This window comes from Neovison vison, chromosome X (assembly GCF_020171115.1).
Source record: "Neovison vison isolate M4711 chromosome X, ASM_NN_V1, whole genome shotgun sequence".
NCBI classification, from domain to species: Eukaryota; Metazoa; Chordata; class Mammalia; order Carnivora; family Mustelidae; genus Neogale; species Neogale vison.
In genome coordinates this window covers 97,964,509-97,983,623 of record NC_058105.1, presented here as the reverse complement: position 1 = coordinate 97,983,623, position 19,115 = coordinate 97,964,509, and the positions used below count along the sequence as shown (strand labels likewise).

General features: G+C 38.8%; 1 protein-coding gene across 1 annotated transcript in view; it reads left to right on the top strand.

The window, feature by feature from the left end:
- Positions 1 to 865: 865 nt before the first annotated feature.
- OTC (ornithine transcarbamylase) overlaps positions 866 to 19,115 on the top strand; it is a 64,138-nt gene continuing 45,888 nt past the window's right edge. Inside the window, exons 1-3 of the mRNA XM_044234921.1 lie at positions 866 to 942; positions 13,539 to 13,677; positions 15,149 to 15,230. Of these exons, the coding sequence (XP_044090856.1) occupies positions 866 to 942; positions 13,539 to 13,677; positions 15,149 to 15,230 (298 nt within the window). The remainder of the gene's footprint in view (positions 943 to 13,538; positions 13,678 to 15,148; positions 15,231 to 19,115) is intronic.

Sequence of the window (19,115 nt, the reverse complement as noted above, 5' to 3'; positions counted from 1 at the left end):
GCCTAGTCCAATATCCAACACAAAACTGATCTTGAAAATATCTGATTTATAATTGTGGATGAATGAATGAATGTCAAGTATTGGAGGACCACTTAGTGATCTGGAGAGGAGATCAGGGGAGGAGGAGCATATGCTACTCCATTCTCCATTCCCACTTCTACTGATTGTGGGTTCCTGCTAGAATAGGCAACTACTTGTTTATTGAAGACCTACTAAGTGCGAGGAACAATGGGAGGTACAGAACTGAGATCTTTTTATTAGACCTCTATCCCTACTCCAGCTTCTTGCCACCAAAAAATAGCTCTAGGGCTCTTCTTTCTGTTTGTTTTTGTGGGAAAAATGAGACTTTGAGTTACAAAAGTAATATCCCTGGAAATACTCAGGGCTGTCATGTCTACCTCTGGGGTTTCGCACTGATGACTCACATTTTCTGAAAGTGTTATTTCTATGTATGCTCGCAGCAGCCAGTACTGCAATGCCCTGCATATATCATGTGCTCAATGAGTTGTCAACTGACTTCATACGAGTATGTGACAGTGCAAATATATTATGAAAAATGAGGAGTCTGTACTCCAAAAGAATCAAGATTCCTGCTACACACATACAGACACACAGACACAGACACAGACACACACACACACACACACACACAGAGTGGTGAAGCTTGGCTTAAAGTTCAAGTGTTCCTGTACCCTGCCCTGCGTATCTCTAACTAGGAGAATTTGATAAGGTAGTTGAAGGGTGATAGTACCTTTGCTCTCTCACTGCAATTGAAATCGTTCTTAGCTTTTAGGTGGACCCCATTGTCTACCTTGGTGAGGCGTTTTCAAGAGCATAGACTCATCTTTTTCATTATCAAAAGAAGATGCTGCTTAATTTGAGGATCCTGTTGAACAATGCAGCTCTTAGAAATGGTCACAGTTTCGTGGTTCGAAATTTTCGGTAAGTGATGGCCAGAGATTGGAGTCTGACTTAGGAACCATGGTGATAACTGAAGTTCTAGTCCGCAAAGGAGTGCAGCCTGAAAAGTCCTCTTTCTGCAGGGTGTAATGCTGGGTTCTCCCCTTATTTGAGCCTGCTGTCTCTAATTCCAGCTGAGCTTTCATTTCTCAGTCCTGTGTAATCAGATTTCATAGCAGGCTGGTGTGGCGGGGGTGTGTGTGTGTGTGCTAACCTCGGCAGGTAAAATGGACTAAATGTTCTTGACATCTTCTGTTTGTGTACATTTTAAATGGACTACTGCCTGAAGAAAATTAGAATTAATTTATACAGGGCCTTCAGCTTGTATTTGGGTTTGCTTGAAAATAATCTATCATTCTAGGGAGTGGAGATTAATCAGTTCTTTAAAAAAAAAAAAAGACCCCAAATAACAACTGGATAAATATTTACAAAGCTGCTGCAAAGGAAAGTTAGGTGTGCTGAGGATAATAATTTATTTTTTTAACTAAAATTCACATTTGAAATCCATCCTTGAGATTCTTGGTAGCATGTGAAAGGAGGTTGTTTCCAGTGAATTCATTATAAAAGCGACATCTTGCTTACAGCTAGTGAACATGCAATGGAAGGAGGCATGGCGTGTGTCTGTGGGGAAGGGGACAGGGATAATAGGTTAACCAAGGGAGGAAGGCCATGAAATGTGCACATCATTGCCAGAAGGCTTCTAGAGTAATTGTATGTTAACAATCCCATAGAATTTTTTCAGAGGCTCTTTACAAGGTACCTCAAAACAACCTCACTGACTTCCTAAAGGGAGAAGCTTCTAGTTTGAAGTTCTCTCCCACTGTTAGGAAGCAGACCTGTGACAGTGGCCTTGAGTCCCTCCTCTGGGCCACCTGGAAGCTCTGTGCTTTCTGGACTCTTCCATGAGCACCATTTCTTTGGTGAAGAGAAGACTCTCGGAAGCCAGATGACATTACAGATGATACTGTAAATTAAGCCAGTAGTATTAGACCTAGATGGGACCACAGAGCCATAGAATAATATTAGCCTTCTCTTATTTTACAGATAAGGTCAAGGAGGCCTAGGCAGATGATGGCGTTGACTGATTAGTACTAGAGTTAGAGCACACAACTCAAGAATGTGGAGGAAAGCTCAGGTTTTGGAGTCTAAACTAGGTTCAAGGCCTGGTCCCACCACTTGCTGGTTATATCGACCTTGAGCAAGTCAATAAAGTTTCCGTAATGTTGCTTCACCTATAAAATGGAAAAAGAGTAATATCTTCTCTGCTTACATCACAAGGTGGTTCAATGATTCATTTAATAAATACTGAAAGTCAAGCAGAGAAAGTCAATTATCATATGGTTTCACTTATTTGTGGAACATAAGGAATAGCATGGAAGACATTAGGAGAGGGAAAGAAAAAAGGAAGGGGGTGGTAATCAGAGGGGAAGATGAACCATGAGAGACTATGGACTTCGAGAAACAAACTGAGGGTTTTAGAGGGGAAGGGGCAGGGAATGGGCTGGCCCGGTGATGGGTATTAAGGAAGGCATGGACTGCATGGAGCATTGGGTGTTATACACAATGAATCATGGAATACTACAGCAAAAGCTAATGATGTAAAAGCTAATGTTAGTTACACTGTGTGGTAACTAACATAACACAATAAAAATCAATAAATCAATAAATACTTGTTGAGCGCCTACTTTGTGCCACACTATCTGTAAGGTGTTGGGGATAGAGTGGCAAAGAAGGTAAGGAAAGTCTCTCATACCAGACACAGTCTACTGATAATCAGTGAGATAATGAGTGTGAAAACTGTAAAGTGACAGACGAATGTTTATTATTTTATTATTCCATCCCAATGAGTTATATCAGATAAAAGTATGATGAAATTTTTTTCCATAGTTTCTAATAAAGAGTCATCACTGAGCTGAAAATAATCAACTGAATGAATAACCAAAGCTTGGAGCTTAAACTTATACTCTTCTTTGAAAATTACAGTGATGACTGATTTTTAAAATAATAATAACAAGTTCAAGTTTTTAAATTAAAACCCCTTCCAAATAATTGGGCTTCTTTGGTATTTACTAATAATCTATCATCTATATCCAATAGCCAGACTGTAATTCACAGAGTTTTGGCAAGCCATCTCTCACAGGGAATGGGGGCTGAGGCAAAAACATGTCTAAATTAGCCCAAATCGATACTTGTTATTTGAAAATATGAAAGCCTTGACTCACCCATGTCATTAGAGACTTAAGAGCATAAGCCTTTCGTGAAAATGGGATAATGTTGAAATGGTGTTGCTCTCCTGTGGCATGGATATTTTTTTTCCAGTTCTTTTAGTTAGCTATGCTACCTGTCAGTGAGATGAACTCAGAATTGCTGATCTTCAGTAAGACCTCTGGCTTTTGATGACCTCTCAACAACAGAGAAAACTCCCTATCAACTCTGCCTGTATTGTACTTTTACTTTGATTTTCAGCCTTCCACAGAGATTTGAGCTCTTTATTTCCCCCGTATCTCTTGGGAAAGGTGAAGAGACCTTGCTACAGAACATATCACGTGATCTTAACACCATCGAATAATAAGAAAAGTGTGGTTAGGGTGTGGCAATGCCACAAAATAGGGACTGCAGAGATTTGAAGTGAGCAGCCATATCGCCATGAACAGGATAGAAATAACAGCTCAAGTGAGGCTGAAGCCATTCATGCAGGTTCCCAAATCAATCATTTTTAGTCAATTATTATTTCTTTTTTTCTCCAAAATCGATAGGATCAGACACCAAGACTGCCGAAAACACCCAATCCATATGCTTTTCATCTCACAAACAAGGCTCTAGAGCCTGGCGGTGTTTGGATAATAGACAGTGTCCCATGATTTGTTGCCTATTAGGGAAACCACTTATAGCTTTTAAAGAAACCACTAAAAAAATCTCTTTCTTTATCAGAGAAGACCAATTTGTAAGTGCAGTTCAATTTCATCTCACAAATAGAAATTTCTTCAGAGAATATTGAGCTAAGCCACCCAATTTTGTGGAGGTTATGGACTGGGGTGGAGGTGACTGGTTTTCAGGTATTTCATTCCAGACCTCTCTTAAGGGCTTACATAACTCATTAGGCTCCCGTCATCCCACACTCATATTATCTCTACAAGCATGGACACACAGATGAAGCAATTATAGGCCATCCATGCTCTTGCCTAGAGGAGAGAAAACAGTCCTCTTTGATTATTCACACCTTCTGTCATAAATTAAAATGAACGCCTTTTTAAAAACATATTTCCTGACTTCAGAAAACTACAAGGTCTGAGAACCTTGTCATGATATTTCCCTAGGCCAACAGTAAAATTTAGGTCTATTTCCGGTTTGTTATTTTTAGTAATCTAGTGATTTAACTGAAATAGAAGTAGATAGTTTTTCAGAGTCTGAAAAACTATCTGAGGGGTTTGAAGTGGCGGGGGGGTGGGAGGTTGGGGTACCAGGTGGTGGGTATTATTGAGGGCACGGATTGCATGGAGCACTGGGTGTGGTGAAAAAATAATGAATACTGTTATGCTGAAAATAAATTAATTAATTAAAAAAATAAAGTATGTTCCTTGGAGCAGCAAAAAAAAAAAAAAAGAAAGAAAGAAAGAAAAAGAAGTAGAGGCAGATACAGATTTTCAACAGTTTTGGGGTTCTAGCCCTTTTAATAACATCTGCACAAAGCTAACCCTCTTTGATTTTCAGATGATGGGAAGTCACGCCATTTTGGGTTGACAATATCAGGTTTCTTAGAAACCACTAGTCACCCAGTTACAACAGTGACTTATACCACATATGAACATGCAGCAACAGTGAGAAAGGCTGCAGGTCAATTTTTAGTAAGAAACTATTATTATTGTTGTAAAAGAAGTAAAGAAAATTTAATCAGTGCTTTTTTTTCAGATCAGTAGGATGAGATTCAAGAGTTTTGTGAAAATAAAGTCACTGTCCCTTGCATTCACTGCAGTGTGACTTCTTGAGATGGCAATAAAGGGATGAAATTAAAAGCAGGTCACTGAGAATTCAGATAGCTCCAGTATGGCCCATGGAAAATCTTGTGTTTATAAACTTCATGAGTGTTATGGAAGACAAAGACAAGAAGGATCACTGATTCTGAGTTGATTATCTTAATTTTTCAGATCAGGAATTGAGGCCAAGGACGGAAAATGATATTCCCAAGGTCATAGTTGAACTAGGACTAGAATTGGAATAATTAAAACCACTGCCCTTTTTCTTCCACTGCTTTGATTACTTTGATCCTTCCAAACTGATCAAATTGGTCATTCTACCCTTGCACAATCTCCTTTTTAAAAATACAGCCAAAATATCTCAGTAAAGAAAAAAAATAAGAAAAAATAAGCCTTAATGGTTGCGCCAATCTGGAACATTAAAGAAACACAAAAATCTCAGCCATAAGGCCCACTGACTCCCTCTTAGGCCTCCAGAAGATAAAGTCTTCATCTCAAATTTTCCATGGGGATCAAGATACCATTTAACATTGAATTTTTTCCTATTCTGGTGAAGTCTATTTCTGACTGACCACATTTTACTCAGATCAAGCACTTTTTCTTCCAACAAAATACAATTATACAAGGGAACACATCCAGATCTCCTCCCATGCTCCAAACAATTTACCAGAGCTGGAAAACGCAAACTCTTGCAATGAAAGGTTTTATTCTGCCAATACAGAATATGCTTCCATTTTCTAGCTAGGAAGATATTTGGGTAAAACTAACACAAAGGTCTACTATTACCTTGGCTTAACTTCTTAGCATTCAGTGATCTGGGGCTGAGAAATCTCTGTAATTATTTTTTTAAGGGATAAAATTAATGCAAGGAACTAGTCTTGCTTTTTTCAAAAGCTCTGGCTTTAACCAGACTGCAATGACAGTTTGACAGAAAATCTGTACATGGTTCCCATTGTTTTCTCTAATATTATATCCTCCTTATAATGTGTTGGCTGAAGAATGATAATGTGGTTTAGGTCTGGTTTACTAAGGAGACACACTGAAATATAAGAAAACCAAGTATTTTATGGGAACACTAAAACAGTATTCTGGCCCTGGTTCAGGTGCTCCAGAACCAGAGAAGCCTGCCTCCAACTGAGGCTCAGGGTCTCTATAAGAACTTAGAAGCCATTTTTGCCAGTGGTTTTAGCTGGCTAATTCAAGTATGGATTTATCACGAGAAAGCAAGAAATGTCTGATACAGAAAAAAAGGGGGTCTGTGGCAGAGGCATTTCAACATGGTACAGTTGTGGAACTCTTCTACTTTCCTCGAATTTTTAAATAGCTTAGGAAAGAGGTGTGGCAGCTCCATTTCAGAGCCAAGAGTAGGTCTATGAGGAGACAGTAAACAGGATAGGAACTTAAACTTGAACCATTGTGTTTGCTTTCCTTCCAGTGATAAATTTTCCTGGTTAGTTCTCGATATCTATGAAAAACAGCTATTTTTCCTATGCAAACATTTCCTGCCCCACCTCTTGAATAGAATCGAGAAAGGTGGTGACTACTTTAATGATTTTCCAGTGGTGAACAGTACGACTCCCCTTCACTGATTGAGATGCAATTTAAAAATTTTCTAGGATCTACCTGTCTACCCGTTTTGCCCCCAAGAACCCTAGGGACTTATTCTGTACTAGAGGGGCTTATGGAGAGAGGGAACCGAAGTATTGTTACAGTTCACTGTTACTGCACTTTGGATTTGGCTCTCATGGTGCTATGGGCAAAAGTTTGTCCCACCAGATCCTCTCATCAGTTTTCCAGGGTTTTGGACTTGACTCAGACTGCGGTGCCTGAGCCCCAAGGTTATAATGCTCTTGTTTCACATGCATGTGTCCAACTATTTTTCCCAGGAGTGTAAATACTACGTGAGAGTAGTTGAGCCATGGGGAATTTCAGCATTAGCAAAACACTAGGCCACAATTAGTTTTCCTCCATGACACTCAATCCTTGTGTTCAGCCTGGGCCCTTGCTTTCCCTCAACCTTAATTCTGTTTTGGGGGCTCTTGGTATCTTTATTTTTTGTCATCAGACTTTGATCAGAATATTGAAAATTGATCATGGAAAATTTCTCTAACTTCATTCTCAGAAATATGCTGAATTCATTCTTATACAAATTATTCTACTTCTGCCCAGAGACATAATTTCATTCATTCATCCTTTTACCTGAGAAATATTCATTAAATACCTACTCTATCCCAGGCATTGCAATAAGTACTGCCTATGTATTAATAAATAAACAGGCAGGATCCCTGCCATCAATCATATAGTTCAATGGGAAGGTAAAAAGTAAGTAATATAAACAGACACATAAATATATATTTAAATATTTTGATAAATATCATGAACAAAATGAATGCAAAATAGAGACTACTTAGTACAGTCAGGGAAGGAATCTCCCGAGAGGTGGTATTTATGCTTAAGGATAAGAAGGAGCCAGGATTACTGAGATAATAGTGTTCTGGATAGAAAGAATGGTATGAGAGTTCTACAATGAGAAAGCATTTGGAGCACAGGCAGTCCTACCTTTCCAAGGTCCCAATATGCAGGAATTTCAATTAGTGCAGTTGAGTCAAATGCCAGTCTTTCAAGTACACAGTTCAAGTTTCAGCTGCCATAGTATTTTAATTGTGAATAGTTGCATAAAGTAAAAACCTCATTGCTGGTGTTTTTGTACATAAATTGCTATGTAAATAATAGCTGCACATCATGGTCAGTGACCAATCACATCAAGTTTTGGTGATTGCTCACTGTGTATCTGTTATTCAGTTTACATATGAACAACGAAGTGTAGAGTTGTGCTGCTTTTTCTCCCAGCGACAAACTGATGTGCCATTTGATAAAAATGAATAACTGAAAGGAGGAACTGCCTAACAGAGACCAAAATGCAGCAGAGAAATAAAAAAAATAACATTGGCAGTTACATTGGAATCAAATGGGAATGCATTTATAGAAGAAATAACTGATGGTGGGACTGTTGACGCTGCTACTGTTTGAGAGGCTCTAGCTATGCAGTCAGAGATCTTGAGCAAAGACACACTTACCGACATAAATGAGCAAAGTGGTTGTGACACAAAGTATAAAGATGTAGGAACTGACACCCGCAAAACACTTACACATTCAAGAAATTATCAGAGATATTTTACATATTGAAAGTGCAAAGGATAAAATGTTGGAAGTTGATTCAAACTTAGAAAGCCTGGCAATTCACCAAAGCATAGACAAGATGTTTGCTCTGTAACATATGCTATATAATAAGAGAGCATGCATGGTTCAAACTACTCTTGACAGTTTTCACAAAAAATAAAACACTGTAATTCTCAATATTGCTAATGTTCTAAATTACAGTGTAATAAATATATTTGTTTTACTATTTTTTTAATTTCCCTACACATTTATAACTGACAATATGAGAGTGTTTAATGTCTTGACAAAAAATTAAAATTCATGGAAAGATTGTGGATTTTCCAACTTATTATTATGGTTGCTATGCATGGTTGCAGGCTTAATGGTCATTTACAGTGCCACACTACCATGTAAACTAGAACGAACTGTATTTTTTTAAAAAAGAAAAGAAAAAGCTTATCTGCTAATACCTATTGAAGGTGCAGTCCCAGGGCAAAAGGGAAGGCGATATTACCAGTAACTGCCCTGTGGAGACTGGAGTCACAAAGAGGTATTTTTCTGATCACTTATGATCTAATAAAAATACTTTGAAATAAGGTTTCTGTTGCTACATAAACTTTAAAATGAAAGGTCTGGACAAAATGGGAAGATTCAAGCAGGATGTTCGTATCTTCTTTTATCTTTAAACTTGAATCTGTCAATGGAGAAATAGCAAGAGCCTCATCTCACAAGGCAATCCCAATAGCACGACATTAACCTAACCCTAAACCTAACCCTAATCCCAATGTCTTGGAGCATAAGGACAAATCTGAGAAACACCCAGAGACATTTTACTTCTCCCATTCTCTCTCCTGCTTATAAGAGCTGGAAGTTGGAGCTTTTGTGAAGTAGCTGAAGGTGGTGTTGGGTCTCCTTTTTCACCATTATTTTCTTTCTTTCTCTCATGTGAAGGGGGGAGAAAAATTAAGTTCCACGCATCCTTTCCTTTCTTTTTCAACACCAAGACCATCAGCAGCACAATTGCAAGATCCATGCTATTCTCTCTCTTTTTTTTTTTAAAGATTTTATTTATTTATTTGACAGACAGAGATCACAAGTAGGCAGAGAGGCAGGCAGAGAGAGAGAGAGAGAGAAGCAGGCTCCCTGCTGAGCAGAGAGCCCAACGTGGGGCTTGATCCCAGGACCCTGAAATCATGACCTGAGCCGAAGGCAGAGGCTTTAACCCACTGAGCCATTCAGGCGCCCCCATGCTATTCTCTTGAATGAAACTTGTAGTCCTGTGAGTGTTTAGAAGGAAGTAGATACAACACAATCCTGCAAGGGCTGAGAGTGTGGGAAGGTTCTTAATCCCTTAAAAGGTGCCCTGATGACTCAGCTTTTGTGGGCTCCAAAATTACCAGGAGAATGATCTTGAGCTCTGGGCAAAAAAATAAGTCCTCAAAATTAGCATATGAGTGGTTTCTCCTGTTGTCAATGGGAGTTTAACAACCATAGTGATGTTTCACAAATATTATATGTTGGCTAACTGAACATAATAAAAAATTTTCTTAAATCCTGGGGAGCAGGGTTTCCAGCAAAGATTTTTTCCCTTTTAAAAATAATACTGGTGCTCGCTTCAGCAGCACATATATTAAAAATAATATCGGAGGAAGTCTTAAGCCGTGGAATATTAATGTTTTATTTGAGATACAGAGTCAAGAGAGTTTATCCCCTGTGATTTTATCTTACTTGGACCTTGTTCCAGGAAAAAAAATGTTTGTAAACATGCCCTGTGAATTGGGAAAGTATAAGTTGCAATGCCTCCACTTCAGGTCAGACATGATAAACCTGTTTACAGATCCCCAAATCCAACTGACTCTAAAAAATACAATATCAGTCTAAGGGTTTACTTCTCAACAGTATCAGTACTTGTATATTCCAAGTGTTGCTTAATATTATCACTAATTAACATTATCAGAACCAAACACATAACCAAAATACATATGTAAAAGTACATTTTCTGCCTAACTGCCATGTCTTTAAATTTTCAAATTTCTGAATACTATTATCCAAATCTTGGACACAGTTTTGTAAGATATTTACTAGGGTTCCATTGGAAGGAAGAAAATGAAGGTCTATTCTAGAAACTTGGTTAGCCAGTATATTTTTGTATATTTACAAATTTGTTTTTTAAATATTTTATTCTTTTCAGTCTAAACTTCTGCATTTTTTAATGTTTTGTTTTATACACAGTCTATTAGGGTAGTAACACATATATAAATAAGTAAACATACATTGTAGATCCATATCCAAAAAATTTTTTTTAAAGATTTTATTTATTTGACAGAGATCACAAGTAGGCAGGAAGGCAGGCAGAGAGAGAGGAGGAAACAGGCTCCCCGCTGAGCAGAGAGCCCAATGCGGGGCTCGATCCCAGGACCCTAAGATCATGACCTGAGCCGAAGGCAGAGGCTTATAATCCACTGAGCCACCCACATGCCCCCCCCAAATTTTTTAATGTTAGAGGTCTGTAATAAAAAATAAATTGTGGACCACTGCTTTAAAGAAAATTCCATTTAGAGAGTAGATGAAGGACATATTTTTAAAAGTTATAAGTGATAAATCACTGACTTCTATTTCTAAAACCAATATTGCTCTGTATGTCAACTAAAATTTAAATAAAATTTTAAAGAAAAATTTAAAAAATAATAATAAATAAAATAAAAGTTGAAGGCTATGGTACATCTTTGAAACAGGTATGTTAACCAAAACTTTGATCTACATGTAAGCTGAAAACACTAATTTCTATTAGAACTGAATGTCATGGGGTGACTGGGTGGCTCAGTGGGTTAAAGCTTCTGCTTTCAGCTCAGGTCATGATCCCAGGGTCCTGGGATCAAGCCCCACATCGGGCTCTCTGCTCGGTGGGGAGCCTGCTTCCTCCTCTCTCTCTCAGCCTGCCTCTCTGCCTACTTGTGATCTCTCTCTGCCAAGTAAATAAATAAAATCTTTTAAAAAAAGAATTAAATGTCATTAGTATCTTTTTTTAAAAGATTTTTTATTTATTCATTTGAGAGAGAGAGAGAGGAAGCAAGAGTGTTAGCAAGGGGAGGGTCAGTGGGAGAGGGAGAAGCAGACTCCCCACTGAGCAGAAAGCCTGACACAGGGCTTGATCCCAGGACCCCAAGATCATGACCTGAGCTGAAGACAAATGCTTAAGTGACTGAGCCACCCTGGAGCCCCTGTCATTAGTCTTATATTAAATCAATCAATCAACCATCAGCCAACTAACTCACAAACCCTTGATCTTTATGGAAGTTCCTTTCCTCACTAACTAGAATCTCTGAAGGACCTAACATCACAAAAAGACAACTGAAAACAATCTACTCATCTATCAAAGACTAAATGAACCATTCAACTCTACCAGAAAGTTGGATGTTTAGTAAAATATTCCTTGGTCTAAGTTATTTGACATCATGCAGTGGAAACAATAAATTGAGTGAATTTGTGATTTTCCTACCTATCCTCTTGTCATCATTGCAAGACATTCATAAATCCCACCAAAGGATTTATTCTTCATCTCAAGTAGCCCAAGCTCTTTTGTTAGGCTGAAATTCAAGCATGACCATTTTGTGATGTTGTTTTACTTCTAATAAGATTAATGTTTAGTACCTGTGGTGAACCACAATTTGCCCTTCGTTATTCATAATTTCTAATTGTATACAATATAATTATTGTTAAATAGAGGTAACACTGAGAAAATGAAAGAATAAATGTTTTCACTTTTAGATCCTGATTATCCCAAATAATAATTATTGTCATCACAATGTAACCAGATGTTAAAATGGGACTCTTTCCATCTCAGTTTCTGCTCAGGCCCAATAGGTGTTGACTCTTCCCTCATTCCAACATAAAATGCTATGCCACTAAAACAGGAGCAAAGGAGATACACAAGAATTAGTTTTGCAACCCACTAGTGACCACTTCCAGTTTCTAAAATGGACTATAGAAACCAAGAGATGGGTTGTTGATTAGAAGAGGATTTTTAAAGTATTACCACTGTGTACGACAGGAAGAGGTACTCTCTCCTCACCTTAAACCTAGGGATAGTGACTCTAATGGCATCGATATCTTTAATAGGAGAGCTTGAGGACACCATAGGCCAAATCCAGGCCTCTACCTGGGAAATCTAGTATACGAGGGAGGGGTTGACTAGCTGTTTTGATGGCAGAACAATAGAGGAGTCTATACTGGAATGAAACGGACTCTTGTCAGAGCACAGAATATGAAGAGCTTCCCATGAACCAATACAGACTGAGAAAGAGACCTAGCATGGTAGTGTTTCACATGATGGCCAAGAGACCTCCTGAAGGATGGGGAGATCTCTGCAAAAGGAGTCAAGATGCATTCCCTTGGATGGCATGAGAAATGTAATTGTCCACCACCAAAGACTACTGTGAGAAATTCCCAGTGATGGCAGAATTCTCCAAAGGAGCCTCAAAAGCACCCCAGAGGAGAAGGAGACAGCCTCAAGCACCTATACCATTGCTAGATTGCTAGAACAGAACCAGACTTTACCTTACTCTTAATTCCTCACCTTCCCGAGGCTTTACTTGGAGGGACTAAAGGTGGGGAAATAAAGGAGACAGCTCATGGTCCCTCCTCCCTCTAGAGTGGTCCAGCTTGAATTAGGCATGAACTGGAAGGAAAGAGGGTGTTAACTTGCAGTACCTTTCTTAAAGTTAAAAAAAATCATTATTATTTTTATTATTACATATTATTTTAATGAGACTGTTGTGGGGGAATAAAGTAAGCATAGAGGATTTTTTAAACTTTATTTCCTGAAAGTTACTAGAAAAGCCACAAGGCCCATTGTATTTGACCAGGGACAAGTAAAGAACAAATTTCCAAGAACAGCTTTGAAAGGCAGTAGGGGAAAAAGAATGAAAATGTTTTCTATTGTATGGACATTGCAAATTCTGTTTGTATAATCAATCATATATATAACCAATCAATAACAACAGCTAAAATTTATCAAATGCTTATTATATGGCAGACCCTGTATGATCTCCATGTATTAAATCATTTCATCCTCACAGCCCTATAAGATTATTATACTCATTTTCTAGGTGAGCGAGAAATTCAGGTGCAGAGAGAGATTAGGTAACTTGCCTGAAGTTGCCAGTTAGTAAGTGGCGAAGCCACTGATATGGCTACTCCCAGCAAATAAGAATTCAATTCCTTCCTCAAATGTTTCTTTTCTCTCAATATCCAACATATTGGATATCTAAAATGTAAACCAATGCCATATCGATTTTAATGCTTTAATACTTTGCAGAGACACATGAGGCTCCAGGCGATTTGCTGTTTTGTTTCAAGAATAAAACAACAAATCACCATAGGTCATGTGTTTTTTCTCCTTAAATATATATTTCTCTTTATTTTTTTTCTTTCTTTTTTTTGTAGATGTGGACAACCACTACAAAATAAAGTACAGCTGAAGGGTCGTGACCTCCTCACTCTAAAGAACTTTACAGGAGAAGAAATTAAGTATATGTTATGGCTATCAGCAGATCTCAAATTTAGGATAAAACAGAAAGGAGAGGTATGGAGCATTTTCATCTTACTTTCTGATACTACCATCCAGCCTTTTTAAAGACAGCCTTTCCAAAGAAAGAGGGGAAAGAAAATATATTAAAATTCCTAAACAGTAGCTAAGTAATGAAACCACACAGTCAAGGTAATTGATTATCACGGAGTGTACAGACATATAAAAAGCATAAAAATCAGTTATTCAGTGACAAGTCATTGTACTTCTTTCATGTGGAATGTTGAAATTCATTATTAATTGGATCAGGACCTAAGGAATCATTTCTCTGGAAAGATTTTATTTTTCTACCTTCACTCTTTTCTCTTTGCATTTTCTATCAAGTTAAAAATAAGGATGATACTGTTTTTTTTTCCTGGCAACCAATTTCAATTAATTAATGCAGCAGCTTCATTTAGGCTGCTTAATTATGAAAGCATATTTGTGTTCCAAGCTGATTCAAAAGCACTTTAAAGAGCTGGTTTCAGGTTGAGGAAGTTTTATACAACCTTGGTTCTCTTATCTATTTCACTAGCTCTCCAAGTTCAGAAAACAGGAGAGTTTCCAACTGCTGTGAGTTGACATTCTCATATAAGACCTGAAATTGGAGAAAAGGTCCCCAAGACCCCAGGCCTATTCTTCATACTTTGTGTATAAAGAAAGTTAGCTGGCAGGAATCTGTTTATTCCAGAACTCATCCTATTGAGACTGGATCTCTGAGAAGAGGAAGGAGGAAAGCCCCACCCCATACCCAAACTCTCCAGATTGTTTCCAAATGACTTCCAGAAACAAAGCCTTTGCACTCCCGGGAGGATGTATGATGAAAGTGTAGCTGGGGCTTCATGTTTAGGAGTCTTAATGCCCCATGTTGTGACAGAGTAGCATTGCATCTAGCTGAGAAAACACGTCTGAACCAAGCGTTGTCAAGGTCCTTGAACGCGGATATGGGTTTCCATGAATTTAGGTAAAAAGATGGTTCCAGTCGGAAATATCAGCGTACTTTGGAACAAGTATTCAGGTTGAACCCAGAGCAACTAATATTTTCTAATTACATGTCAATAAGCTGTAGGAGTTTTCCTGTTCCCTTCCTCTACTTGTAAAGAACATGAAAAGAGGAACACTTTAAATTCACTTAAGTAATATATTTTTTAAAGATTTTATTTATTTATTTGACAGAGAGAAATCACAAGTAGATGGAGAGGCAGGCAGAGAGACAGAGAGAGGGAAGCAGGCTCCCTGCTGAGCAGAGAGCCCGATGAGGGGCTCCATCCCAGGACCCTGAGATCATGACCTGAGCCGAAGGCAGCGGCTTAACCCACTGAGCCACCCAGGCGCCCTTTTTAAGTAATATTTTGAATGCTCATTTGGAGGCAGTGATTAATTACTCTATATCTCCTGATAATGTAAAGAATAGCTTTTGAAACGTAATCTTTGATATTGGATATAAAATATTTTTCATTTTAATTGTATTTTTGTCCTTAATTTCCAGTATTTGCCCTTATTACAAGGGAAGTCCTTAGGCATGATTTTTGAAAAAAGAAGTACTCGAACAAGACTTTCCACAGAAACAGGTGAGTCCACAGACAAACTTGCGCTTGTGCTGAGGAAGGGGCCAGAGGGTGAGGATCCGGGAGGAGTCGCCCAGTGGGGGAATTTGTCTGTCTTGTTAGCAAGCACAAAAGGAAAACACTGTCACTGGGAGTAGCCATGTGAGCCTCTGGGTGTTCTTTCCAATTCTCAAGGAAGCTGTAAGCTGAAAGATTAGCGTCATCTGTAGGAATTCCATGAAGACTTGATTACTAGTCCCAAAGAGCTTTTCATGTTCAGTACAAAATGTGAGTGGACACAAAATCTCAGTCCTCAAAGTCATGTGGGCAAGAAATGTGTTTTTTCCTAACAGGTAAAGAGTTTTTTCTTGCTTGTTCTAATTTTTCAGGATGGTGGAAACTGAATCTCCTCAATGTTAGGCATCCTCAACCATTTCAGGGTTTCCTTCATCAATGTAGGCTCTCTTCTCTCTTTCCCCACAGTCATGGGTAAGCCCTGGAGAGTATGTGAAGAAGATGTCCAGGACTATGGGGATCTGGGCATTGGTAATCAGGGTATCATCAACAGATATCCACACTAGGGTCTGCTGGGACTTCTTTTTTTTTTTAAGATTTTATTTATTTATTTGACAGGTAGAGATCACAAGTAGGCAGAGAGAGAGAGGAGGAAGCAGGCTCCCCATGAAGCAGAGAGCCTGATGCGGGGCTCGATCCCAGGACCCTGGGACCATGACCTGAGCCAAAGGCAGAGGCTTTAACCCACTGAGCCACCAGGCGCCCCTCTGCTGGGACTTCTATATCCCCATTGGACCTTGGCTGCAGTTTGCTTCACTCAGATCACAAGACTTGAAATGTTTCTTGGTTTGACTCTCTCAACCCCTTGAAAACTCTCCATGTCATATTGGGTACAGAGATACTGCAAGGCTTTCTCTCTCTTTCTTTCTTCAGGCTGCGTGCCAGGGAGTTCTAGAACATGTGTTGCCTCCTAGAGCTCTGTCTTAAAAGCGAGACATGGGTGTTATCAGCTTTGGGATTCCCCAGACTCATCTGAAATTTCCATCATGCTTCCCACACTTCAGTAGCAGGCCTGTGGGAGAGACCACAGGATACGATGTCAAGTTCCATCAATTTCTGCTTCTGTTGCTGCTTCTCTCCTGCTCCTCATTTTCTGCTCTCAAGTGCTAGTATCAGGGGCTAGGTGATAAAGCAGGAAGAAAAAACTGTCTCTGACTATCCAAGATTTCTTTCAAATCTACTGTTTGTGCCTGGAATTGTAAGCTATAGAAACTCAGAATTTCTTTTTTCTCAAACTATTAACTCTGTTATGTTTCCAAAAGTCCATTTTGAAACTCATAAGCCACATATCACCTCTTTTCTTTCTCTGCATTTCTGCTCTGTCAAATCTCCCTTGAATTAATAACATGACTGCTCAAATGGACAAATGGAGAGGCTCAAGGAGGAGGCACCACAAACAAAAACACACTACTTGATTCTTCAAATATCTCATCCTATCTACAAGCATCAGAGCTTTCTAGGGTTAATTAATTAATTAATTAATTTCAGAGAGGGAGAGAGACAGACAGAGAGAGAGAGGAGGGGCAGAGAGCGAATCTTAAGCAGGCTCCACATCCAGGGCAGAGCCCAATGCAGGGCTAGATCTCACAACTCTGAGATCACGACCTTAGCTGAAATCAAGAGTCAGATGACGCTTAACCAACTGAGCCACCCAGGTGCCTCATAAGAGCTTTCTAGGGTTTAGAAGCAAACAACTACTTCATGTAGTTCTTGCCTTGTAATAATCAGTAATGAGGTTCATCAAATATATAGCAAAATAGAGTTCAGAGGGATTAAGTGACATGGTAATACAAATAGCACCAGGATTCAGATCTCAAGTTTACTGTTCTTACTAATGCACTCCCCTTGACCCTGGAAAGAAGAAAGGAGGATGAGAGGAAACACCCATAATGTGTCACCTTGTCTTTTAGTCCCAGGAAGAAAACATATGAGAACATACTGCCTTTTTAAAAAAAATTATTTATTTATTTATTTGACAGAGAGAGAGAGAGAGAGATCTCAAGTAGGCAGAGCAGCAGGCAAAGAGAGAGAGAAGCAGGCTTCCTACTGAGCAGAGAGCCTGATGCAGAGCTCGATCCCAGGATCCTGAGATCAGGGCCTGAGCCAAAGGCAGAGGCTTAACCCACTGAGCCACCCAGGTGCCCCTACATACTGCTTTTTAAAGATGGCTCCTTTAAGAAATCATGTTGACATTTGAGGAAAAATAAATATTGCATAAACCAGTCAGCAATTCGCAAATTCTGTTCCTTTATAACACTGACCTTCTATGAGTTGGGCAGAATTTTCTTTTATCATTAGTACTTAAGAGAGGTGTTGTTGTTCTGAAGTCATCAAAAAGGATGGATGAGTAGATAGACATGAGTACATACCTCAATTTTAAGGTTTTTAAAATTAATTTTTCTTCGTTGTTGGTGTTTTCTACAACTTTTCTCTGTACAGACGCTATGCTATTTTTGATGTCAAATATCCCTGAATAACTGATCAGTTTTGCCACTCACATATAATGTGGTAGTTAAGCTATTAATAAAACCAAGAGGGAAGACTTAATAAGCCTTCGGGTGCAGACCCTGTGCCAAGTGTTCCACATTAATTATGGGGATTATCTCACTTAATCCTTATGACAGTTCCATGAGGACAAGACCATTGAGGAAAACAGGCAGAAACGGGTTCAGCAAATGGCCCACAGACACATAGCTAATAAACGGCAGACCCAGGACTGGAAACTTTGATTAAATGTATTTTTTAAGTATCTAATTTAATTTGAACAGGTCATAGTCATGTTTTATTCCAGTAAAATTGTTTCCACAGATGGCATTAAACATTTTGTTAGATGGTGGTTTTCTATATTGAAGCTCTCTGAAACAGGCACAAAATTGCAAACTGTAACAACAAATACATGAGAAAAGCAACATCTAACCATAAAAAGTTATGGTTCACAGAGTAGTCACCATTATCTTCAATAAATATCCATGAGTCTAATTGTACATGGCACCCAGTCAAACTCAACAGGAGGAGAATCTGTCAGAGTAAGGAGTTGCTTTAAATGTTTACAGAAACAGTAAACCTCAACCAAAACCACAGCAGAGCATTTCTATAAAGCGCATGTGCCTCATCCGTTGTCCTTCGGCACAATTCTTCATCACAACTTGTTATGTTGGTATTCAGAATGGAAGTAGGATGTAATTAAAACTGTCTATTCTTGCCTCGGATTTGTGCCAGCCTCCTCATAGGAAAGTCCTGGAGGATTCCATCCCCAGCCTGAGTGGCAGAGATACAACCGTATTTCTACTTATCTCAGAGGACAGAATAAAATTCGCCACTCACTTAAGCCATACAAATTGCTCATGTAATATTTTCATTAACGTGTAACATGCCTACCGAAAAATGCACAAATCCTGAAGTATATAGTTCCATGAATTCTTCTAGTAAACATATCCTTGTAATTAACACCCAGAGAGAGAGAGAGAGAAACAGGACATTAAGAGCACCCAGAAGCCCTCCCTTGTATCTCCTTCTAGTTGCTACTCCCCCTACCAAAGGGTAACCATGATCCTGGTTTCTAACACCACAGATTCCTTTTGCCTGTGATGGAGTCATTCAGCATATGCTCTTTTGTGTGTGGTTTCTTTTGCTCAGCACTATGTTAGTGAGGTGTGCCGACATCGCTGTGTATAGCTGTAGATCATTTATTCCTCCCCCACTCTGTGTATACGCCTGCCAGGCAAACTGTGCAATTCTCCTGTGTGTCTACTGATGATTATATTCTTTTATTGCAAATTAATTGAGCAGATAGAGGGATACATTTATTAATCTTGGTAAGTGCAGTAGCTGATA